Source organism: Herpailurus yagouaroundi, unplaced genomic scaffold (assembly GCF_014898765.1).
Source record: "Herpailurus yagouaroundi ecotype Mexico unplaced genomic scaffold, PumYag 222, whole genome shotgun sequence".
Classification (NCBI taxonomy): domain Eukaryota; kingdom Metazoa; phylum Chordata; class Mammalia; order Carnivora; family Felidae; genus Herpailurus; species Herpailurus yagouaroundi.
Window position 1 is genome coordinate 17,927,130 of NW_024412453.1, and position 9,793 is coordinate 17,936,922.

General features: G+C 60.8%; 1 protein-coding gene across 2 annotated transcripts; it reads left to right on the forward strand.

Moving 5' to 3' along the window:
• Positions 1–473: 473 nt before the first annotated feature.
• ECI1 (enoyl-CoA delta isomerase 1) lies at positions 474–9,586 on the forward strand. 2 transcript variants are annotated; one of them, XM_040459409.1, is made up of 7 exons: positions 474–604; positions 819–932; positions 3,343–3,470; positions 6,336–6,482; positions 7,341–7,462; positions 7,550–7,728; positions 8,219–8,744. In XM_040459409.1, exons 1-7 carry the CDS (start codon positions 553–555, stop codon positions 8,344–8,346), a joined length of 870 nt encoding a protein of 289 aa, XP_040315343.1. In that variant the 5' UTR covers positions 474–552; the 3' UTR covers positions 8,347–8,744. The 2 variants fall into 2 exon arrangements, with proteins under 2 accessions (XP_040315343.1, XP_040315342.1); XM_040459408.1 differs by lacking the exon at positions 8,219–8,744 and adding an exon at positions 9,088–9,586 and having other exon boundaries at positions 475–604.
• Positions 9,587–9,793: the final 207 nt, after the last annotated feature.

Below are 9,793 nucleotides of genomic sequence, written 5' to 3' on the forward strand. Positions count from 1 at the left end.
TGTTTCTGCCCACCAGCACCGCCTCCACCTCACCCCCGCCCCGTGGCACCCTTTTTAGTCCTCGGGCTCCGCAGGGGGGCGGTTTTGAGAAACGACCCTGGCGTAATCCGCTTGCCTTTGCTGCGCCTGCTGGGATGGCTGGGGCTGCTACCCGCAAAGGCCCTTATGGCCTCAAGCTCACGACCCGACTCCGGGACTCACACGCTCCCTTGGTCGTGCAGTCACCCCACCCCCCATCCGCAGCTGTCGCTGACTTGACCTTAGCTTTGGTTGGTGGGCAGCGTGGGAAGCGTGCCAGCCTCCCAGGGGTTCAGACGTGGGTGGAGGCGAGCGCGGTGGCCTCCGGGTTTGTGAGGAGAGTTCGTCCCAGACGGGCCCACGCCAGCCCTCCTGCCGCCGCCACCTAGCGTCACTGCGGCGCTCCCCCAACTCTCCTGCTAACCACTCTCCCGGCAGTGCCCCGGCCTCGACACCCGACACGCCAAGTGGGGCGGGGCTGCTGGAGGCGGGGCGTGGGCCGGGGCAGCCAGACACCAACTTGGCCTGGTCAAGATGGCGCTGATGGTCGGAGCGCGCGTCCTGGCTCGCAACCTGCTCCGCCCGTGTGCGTGACTCCGGGGGGCTGGAGTTGGGGGGTGCGGGGCAGCAGGGGCCCGGGGAGCCGGGAGGGGGCCCGGAGGAGACAGGGGCCCCGGACCCGAGGGAGCTGGGAGGGGCGGGATTGGGGACAGGGAGGTGCCGGGGACCTCAGGGAGCTGGAGGGAGCCGGGGAGCTGACTGGGGTCCGGGGCTAACGGGCCTCGCGCTGTCGTTCGTAGGGTCCCGGCTGCCGGACGCGGTTCCCGGGCGGACGGGGCCGGCCGCCGGCGGCGGGGACGGTGTGCGGTGTTTCGGGAGCCCTCGGGTGCTGGTGGAGACGGACCCGGCGAAAGGTAAGCGCTCCCGCGGCCGCACGTTCGGGCGAGGGCGCCTACGCCGGGCCCCACCGCCTGGGCTTTCCCTGGCTCGGCCCTCCCCGGGGCCTGGAGGACTCGAAGCAGGGGTGCCACGCCGTCCCACGCCCGCTCCCTCCTCGCCCGCCGCTTGTCTTCCTGACCGCGGCTCCTGGGGACCCCTGAAGGCCATTGGAGATCAAGCCCTGTACGAAGACCGTTTCTGTTGCGTTCAAAGCTTAAAGGTCATCAGCCCACGTGCTTTTCCCCAGTTCATTATGAAGATAAAAGTGTTTTGGTTTGTAAAGTTTGAGGGGTATGCTCCTCCATCTAAACTCTTCAGTTGGAAATTGAAAATAATGGAAGTCTTTTAGAGTGAAGTAATTTTTTTTATTTTTTTTTTTTATTTTTTTTTTTTTTATTCTGGCATGGCACAGGACTTAGCAGATGGTTTACTAATTAAAGCCAGGAGCCACCTCCCACCCCCATCAGAGCCTCTGGGAAAACTCTCCAAAAGGGACAGAAAAGGTACAAAAAGTACCCTTGAGTTTTCTCTACCTGAGAATGTTCCCAACCTGGGTCCTGAGAAGGCTTGCAGCCAGGGCTGGGCCTACTTCCAGGTTTTGGGGACACACCGTGCTCAGGCCTACGAGAGGAGCTGGGGGGCTGCTGTGGTTGGGGGGCTGCGGCCTCAGCCCACCTCCCCCGCGACCTGGATTCGCCCCAAGTCCTCTGTGTCAACTCATGGAAACCTTAAAACCCTCTCCCCTGAGTGTCCTTGATTCTCCTGGACGGGGCTCTGTAAAAATCCAGTCAGCCTCAAAAACTTCCCTCTGAACCAAGTTCGGGGAGCTTGCTTCTGGGAATTTTGATCGCTTCTTACACGTCCCTGTACGTTCCTGTAGCTGGTTATTAAGTAACCTCTCCCTCAGAAGCCGGAGGTCTCAAAACAGCCCGTTTGTCTTCAGGACTTGGTTCTCACTCCTAGAGGACTGTTTATGTTGACCATCTGAAGATTTCTAAGGTCCTGACCAGGGAAATGTAGCCTAAATGAACGGTGGCCCTTCGAAAGCCCTTGGGGTCTGTCCTTGGGCCAGGTAGCCAGAACAGATGGCCTCAGCTGGCCCAGGCTGGTGGTTGCCCTGTCCCAAGTGCTGGTCTCCCCCCCCCCCCCCCCCGGCCTCCCCCACTGCTGGCAGGACGCACAAGCGGATCGTGGAGAATTTAAGAACGTCAGCCCGACAACATGTTTAGCAAGAACCAGAACCCCCAGTGCAGTTCCTCCTTCATATCCGGTCTTAGAGGCTGCTCGCTCACTCCTCAGGAAAGTAAGGCCATCTCCTACTCCCCTGGGGACAGAGGACTGGCATCTGGAGGAACAAGATAAACAGACAGATATTTGCTCATGAACGTTCACGGCCGCAGTAGTCACAAGACTCTCAAGGTGGAAGGGACCCAGTGTCCACCAGCACACGAACAGATACAGTGCGGTCCACACGTGTGCAGGGAGACACTGGGCCTCAGAAAGGGGGGGGACGTTGACCCAGCGGCACAGGCCGGCCTGGAGAACACGGTGCTCAGTGAAAGGAGCCACACATAAAAGGTTGTGTGCTTCCATGCACACGAAACGTCCAGAGTAGATGGGTCCGTAGAGGCAGAAAGTAGACACTCAGTGGCCAGGGGCCGGGGAGGAGCGGGAACTGCTCGTGGGCGCAGGGTCCTGTGTGGGTAGAAATGCCCGGCAATTAGATCGTGGTAGCATTGGGACACTGTGCATGTCCCTATAGACCTGGACTGCCCACTTTCATTTATTTATTTTTTTTTAATGTTTATTTTTGAGAGAGAGACAGAGCAGAAGCAGGGGAGGGGCAGAGAGAGAGGGAGACACAGAATCAGAAGCAGGCTCCAGGCTCTGAGCTGTCAACACAGAGCCGAGCGCGGGCTCGAACTCACGAACCGTGAGGTCATGACCTGAGCCGAAGTCGGACGCTCAACCGATGGAGCCACCCAGGCGCCCCGTGGACTGTCCACTTTTAAATAGTTAATTTACGTTCGGTGAATCTCACTTGCATTTGAAAAACCAAAACCGGGGCGCCTGGGTGGCTCCGTCGCTTGAGCGTCCTGACTTCGGCTCAGGTCATGATCTCGAGATGGGAGTCCAAGCCCCGCATGGGGCTTCGTGCCGACGGTGCAGAGCCTGCTTAGGATTCTCTCTTTCCCTCTCTGCCCTTCCCCCACACGCACATACAAGCTGGTTCGCTCTCTCAAATAAATAAACTTAACCAATTTTAATAACCAAAAGTTAAAAATGAAAACTGTCGCTTCCCATGGCCAGGTTGAGGGTGCGGGATGGTTGGGTGTGCTTTTCCAGTCCTGGGAGTGAGCTTTCTCCTCTTCATTTTCAAACTAGGGGTCGCCGTGATAAAGTTGAAGAACCCCCCGGTGAACAGCCTCAGCCTGGAGGTGCTGACGGAGTTTGTCATCAGCCTGGAGAAACTGGAAAACGACAAGACCTTCCGAGGCGTCATCGTGACTTCGGTGGGTGCTCGTTGGTTCCCCGAGTTCCGATCACGGCAGGAACCTGCTGCGAGGTCACGTCCACACGTCACGTGCTGTAGAATGACCAGGTAGACCCGGATGCCGGTGCCACCAGGGACCCTAGTCCTGGGCCTGGTCCAGGGGGGCCCCCAGTGGTCCTGGCATGCTGTGGGCAGATGGCTCCCCCCAGAGCACTGCGACCTCTGCCCCAGGCCGGACTGTGGGGAGAGCCTCAGTGCCCTGCAGTCGGGCCAGAACTCAGGGGAGGGCAGTGAATTGTCTGCAGGGGTGGCCTGGAGCCCGCGCTGATTGGTGACGGGTAGTCCACCAGGATATCCTGTTGGCGGTGGAGCCGCTAGGCGTGTTCCCTGGTGGCCACGCTCCCTCGTTCTTCTTCGCCTGGGCCTTAGAGTCGAGTTCTCAGAGGGCAGATTTTCCCTTCTGAATTCTCTAGGGAACCTTGGTGTTGCGTCCAAGAGCCGACAGATGCTGCTGTTTAATGACATCTGTGGGAGGGGTGTCACCGGTGAAGCCGGGGAGGGGGCGGTCCTCGGCTTGGGCCGGGTAGACCCCATAGACCGACAGGATCGGGGGCCACGCCGGCTCCGGCAGCCCCACCTACTTTGCCAGGAGAGGAAGTAGATGGGAGCGCGGCCTGATGTAACAAGCCCTTCGTCGTGTCGGGAAGAGTCCTGGAGTCGCCTTTTGAGTTGCGGGGAGCCTCCGCATGAGTGTCTCCCAGTAGAAGGGCCACCGTTCTACAGAGACCAGTGAGGACGTCTTGTCGCACCATTGTTAAAGGCAGAGGGTCGCGGTCTCTTCCGGGCAAGGCTTGGCACGTCCACTGGGCACGCGCCTGCTTTCCTTAAACCCTCAGCCGGTCCTGGGCGTGACCTGGTGTTGTCCCAGCTCTGAGCTCTCGGGGCGGGTCTGATGCACACACCAGGGGAGTCCCGTGGAGCGGCCCCCCGGGGAAGAGGGTGGCGCTCCGGGGGCAGGGCTGGCGCTCGTGGGCACGGGTCACTGTGACAGTTGAGGCTGACCTGTCTGGACGTGTTGCAGTTCCCTGGGAGTGTTTTGCTCGGGAAAATTTCTGAAAATATTCCCTTCAAGAAGTTTCACAGTGTGATTGATCACGCCAGCAAACGAGAGCTGGGAAGACCCATGACTTCTGTCCCTCGGCAACAAAGCGGGGCTCTGTGCGGCCCCCCTCCCCGCCCCCCGGTCTCAAAGCAGCACGGCCCCCGGGGGATGGGGAGCCCGCGTGTGTCCCTCCAAAGCCCACATTGTCCCCGGGACCATGTCATCTTACAAATGTGTCTCCGTGTGTCTTCGGCTGGGTGCCTACTGTGTCTGCAGCACAAGGCCTGCCCAGTGGGCCCTCAGCAGATGACGGTGCGACGTGACGCTGCTCTTGTGGGGACACACGATAGAGGCCGCAGACGAGGGCTCGCGACAACAGCAGCGCGTTTTTCTCCGCTCTCCTGGAGCGTCCCTCTCCACTTCTTGCAGCTGCTGCCGGGTCCTGGCACCCCTGTACCCCGCCTCCTCCATCCCGGGTCTCTGTGTCCACGTTTCCCTCCCCTTAGAAGGACCCCTGCTCTCACGTGGTCTCACGTTGGTCACATCTGCAAAGACCCTGTTTTGAAGACAGTCACACTCGTGGGCACTGGGGGTAAAGGCAGACACGGTTCGGCCCACTGCAGACGTGCTGCCGAGTCCCAGATCACAGCCCGTCCGGTCCGTCTGGCGGGGCGAGCCCCCGTCCAGCATGACCGCGGTGTCTCTCCCGCAGCCACAAGCTTTCCTCGAGCGTCCGGACCGTGGGCGCCCTCTTCCCTGCCACGTGCAGATGATCTGCGTGGGGTATTTGGAGGCCGGGGAGGGGTGCCCGCGTTCGGCATCGGTTAGGGAAGGAGGCACGCGCTCAGAGCAGGGGTAGCCCTGCCCCCACCGCCACCCTGTCCCCGGGGCGCCTGTGACAGCCAGGTCGCGCTGGCACGTGGCCTAGGGAGACGACAGGTCGGCCTCCAAGCGTCTGCGTGCACAGGTCCACGTGGAATTGCACTGTGCGCCCTGCACACGAGCTTGGTCCTGTTGCTTAATGTGAGGACGCGGAGACGTCGCCTGTGACCGTCCCGTACTTCACGTGTCGGTAACAGGTCACTTCAGCCCCGGACATGCTCCAACCACGGGAACATCTCGTTCACTTAGAAACGTTGTGACCACGCGACGGCCCCGCGTGGTGGCCACGGAGCAACCCCTTCCCGCCTCTGGGCCGGCAGTGTTTGCTGGAAAGCAGTGCCGTGCTGGTGGTCCCCTGTGTCTGCTTCCCCCGCTCTGTGGCGGCTGTGTCGGGACCTGGGGCGTCCACGCGGGACCCACGGCCTTCGAGGCCAGGCTTCTGTCTCGTGCGTGACCGCCCAGGGCAAGTTCTGGCTCCTCAGCCCATTGCTGTCCCTTCCCGTCCTGGCTGGCTTCTGACGGCAGCACCTCCTGGCCTGTGCTGGCGTCTGCGGCGTTCTTGACCTCGAGGGTAAATCAGAACGTGTGCCCCCTCTGGGCCTCTGAGTTCCCCTGCCCGGCACAGCACACGCAGCCGTGCCCAGAGCCCGCTGTTTGTGTTCCTGGGGGGGCACCCGACCCTGCCTGCCTGTTTTGCCTTTTCCCATTTGAAACTGGAAAGTAGGAGGAGCTAAGTCCGAGGGCGGTCCCAGCTTCGGCTCCTAGGGGCCTGATCCTGCCACCTTGAACACGACCTCGCCCCCACTGCGTCTTGAGCGCCTGTGGGCTCCCGGGCCCCGGGGACGGGTTGCTGCCAGGAGACGGACGGTGACGGGGCCCCTGGCTCCTTCACTCCGTTAGGACTGCCCCGGGATCTTCTCGGCTGGCCTGGACCTGACGGAGATGTGCGGGAAGAGCCAAGCGCACTATGCCGAGTACTGGAGGGCCGTGCAGGAGCTGTGGCTGCGGCTCTACCTGTCCAACCTGGTGCTGATTGCTGCCATCAACGTGAGTGTCCCCGCTCCTGAGTGGCCTCGCTGGCTCCCCAGAGCCAGCCCAGCGCGTGGCGGGGGCATGAAGAGGTCCTGTCCTTGGGAAGGCTGGGAAGGGAACAGTTGGGGGAGACCCTCGGATGTGCACAGGGGAGCCTCCACTGCAGACAGGCGTGACCTGGTGACGGGGTGCTTCGCGGGGCGGGGGGCAGGGACCAGGGCACGTGGTCGACGCGGCCCAGCAAGAGGGCTGTATAGGGAGAGGGGCTTGAGGAGGGGATCAGAGTCACATCTGGAAACATCGTTCCGGTCTGCCCTCGAGAAGGTAGCGGCTGTTCACGCTCAGGAACCGGTGTGCCTGAAGACAGGGGACACCCCAGGTGAGGTGCCGGAAGGGTCTGAGCCAGGGGACGGGAGGGTGGCTAGAGTCAGGACGACCCACGAGGCGCGTGACAGCCAACGGCAGCTTGCCGTCTCTGTTCAAGGCAGTGCAGTTCGTGAGACGAGGGCGGTGTGAGTTGGGGGTTCCCAGGACATCCCGCTGGGGATGGCGATGGGTCCCGTGGGCCGTGACGGGTTGTGACCGCTCCGGCCGGATGCTACTTTGGCGTTTTAGCGTCCGGACCGAAGCCGTGAAAAGAAAGACGGCTTGCCACCCAGACAGGAGGGAGATTTTCTGGTCCCCGAGAGCTGGTGGCCCTACGAGGTGACGGGGCTGATGGGCAAGCCCGAGTCCCCGTGGTGCACGGCCAGCCCAGCCGGTGTGGGTGCAGCACCCCGGGGGCGCACACCCACCGTGGGACCTGGCTCTCCGGAGCGCAGTCGGGACGCGCCCCCGCAGCACCAGAGCCAGACGGCGCGTCTTCCCCCGCAGGGAGTCAGCCCCGCGGGAGGCTGCCTGATCAGCCTCACCTGTGACTACCGCGTCCTGGCGGACAACCCCAAGTACAACATTGGTCTGAACGAGACTCTGCTGGGCATCGTCGCCCCCTCCTGGTAAGGCCGGGGGCTGGGCCCGCACTCCGCTCTGCCCTGGGCGAGCCCGTCCGCCTGGGAGCCTCCAGCAAGCGAATTGTGTTCCAGGTTTAAAGACACCCTGGTGAACACTGTCGGCCACCGCACGGCAGAGCGCGCCCTGCAGCTGGGGCTGCTCTTCCCGCCCGCGGAGGCCCTGCGGGTGGGCATGGTAGACCAGGTGGTGCCCGAGGACCAAGTGCACAGCACGGCACTGTCGGTGATGGCCCAGTGGCTGGCCATTCCAGGTGAGGGGCACAGGGAGGGGGCTGCAGGTGTGTGCACCGACGGGCGAGCCTCCCCCCCCCCACGGCTGGATGCTCTGGTGAGACCAGAGCCTTCACGCCAAGGTGCTCCGTGCAAGTCGTGGACGTGCCATTTATAAGAGCGGACTTAGTGTCCTGAGGTCACTATAACAGATTACCCCGAGGTGGGGGGAGGTGCTTAAAACAACAAAATGTGTTCTCGAAGTCAGCAGACCAGGAGACCAAAATCAGTGTTGGGGCAGGGCGGTGCTCTCTCGAGAGGCCCTAGGGGAGGCTCCTTCCTGCCACTGGGGGCTCCAGACATTCCTTGGCTTGTAGATGCGTCGCGCCCAGCTCCGCTTTCCCCTTTCCCCTTTCCCCTTCACGTGGCCTCCAGTTGCACACCCCCCCCCTCCTTTCTCCTGTTAGGACGTTTGTGGCATTTAGGGCCCACCCTAAACCCACGATGACCTCATTCCATCTACCTCCACAGAAACCCCTTTCCAAATAAGGCCACAGGCACAGATTCTAGAGCTGCGCTGTGGACTTGTATGGATCTTTTGGGGGGTCCACTGTTCAACCCACTGCACAAGTAGAAACAGCCTGCGTGTCCGTTTATAGAAATAGGGCTGGTGACGTCAGCTGTGACGGAGCCCGGAGGTCAGCGGACCGTGTCTAAAGGGCCAGGTAGATCTTCAGCCTGGTGGGTCAGTGTCCTCCACACTGTGGCGTTGGAGCACGGAGGCCGCCAGAGCCCGTCTGTGTTCAGTAGAACGGGCGCCCCTGATACCTAAATTTCATATAATCTTCACGTGTCCCAAAAATGTCTTTTTCTCAGTTTTTTTCCAATTATATAAAAATGTAAAAACCGGGGCACCTTGGTGGCTCAGTAGGTTAAGCGTCCGACTCTTGATCTTACCTCAGGGTCTCGAGCTCGGGGTCGTGCTTTCAAGCCCCACGTTGGGCTCTGCCATGGGTGCGAAGCCTACTTTAAAAAAAAAAAAAAAAAGGACAAACGATTCTTAGCTCACGGGCCACGGGGGCCAGGTTTGCTGACCCCTGACACAGACACACGGCTACATGCTGTGCCGCTGTTATTTATGTCGTAAGAGAACCTGTAGTGGAGGGAAACTATCCCCCATGGTATAGTTGAGTGAGAATAACAGGATAAAAGGCAAGGCACCCTATATGTTTTTCAAGGAAATGGGTAGGCAGTGGGGAACAGGTGATTTTCATTTTTTTCTTTGCTTAGTTGTATTTTCTCAGTGTCCTGGCAGAGCTTCTGTTGGAAGTCTCTCGGAAAGGTTGGGCACGATACGACCGTCTTGGGGTGGGTTCTCACACACGGACCCCTTTCTGTAGACCACGCTCGACAGCTGACCAAGAATCTGATGCGCAAGCCCACAGCCGACCGCCTGGTCAAACAGCGCGACGCGGACATCCAGTACTTCCTCCAGTTCATCTCCAGGGACTCCATCCAAAAGTCCCTGCGCGTGTACTTAGACAAGCTCAGACAGAAGAAAGGCTAGGGTCCGGGCCGCGCACGCGGGGTTTGCACCACATGTGGCCTTCTGGGGGCCCTCTTCTTCCAATGGGTTCTAAGCAAGGTATTTTCCGATTTCAAGGTACTTTCAGCTCTTGGTCTCGCTGGTCTGTTCCTGGTAGCTAGTATCCCAAGGCCACTGCCCCCCAAAAGCTCCTTTTCCGCCTGGCAAGTGGGCACGGCGGGATCGGGGGGCGGCATCTCTGTTGGGGAATCGTGAACTGGCAGGAGGGGCAGTGCAGGATTCAGAGACATCGCTGCTGAATGTCCCCTTTCCCCAAGCAGAAGTGTGAATAAAGTCCTCACGTTGTCCCGTAACTGGCTGCCCGGCCGCCTGACTGCTAGGGGCACGTGACCAGCCCGGTGTGGGCCGGTGAGCCGCACGGGACCCCCAGAGGAAAGCACTCTGGCCACCCCATCTGCCTGTTTACATGGAGGGGGCACAAAGGTTCAGAGACCGGGTGCTTGGGAAGCAGGGAGGGGTGAGCCCGTCTGTGCCACAAGAGCCCCGGCCTTACTTTAGGA

Bases quoted from the DNA above. Each gene is read 5' to 3' on its own strand.
- ECI1 (XM_040459408.1), top strand. From the start codon at position 553: ATGGCGCTGATGGTCGGAGCGCGCGTCCTGGCTCGCAACCTGCTCCGC. The intron at 605-818 runs GTGCGTGACTCC...TGTCGTTCGTAG, and splicing joins TCGCAACCTGCTCCGCCCGT to GGTCCCGGCTGCCGGACGCG. The intron at 7,729-9,087 runs GTGAGGGGCACA...CCCTTTCTGTAG, and splicing joins CCAGTGGCTGGCCATTCCAG to ACCACGCTCGACAGCTGACC.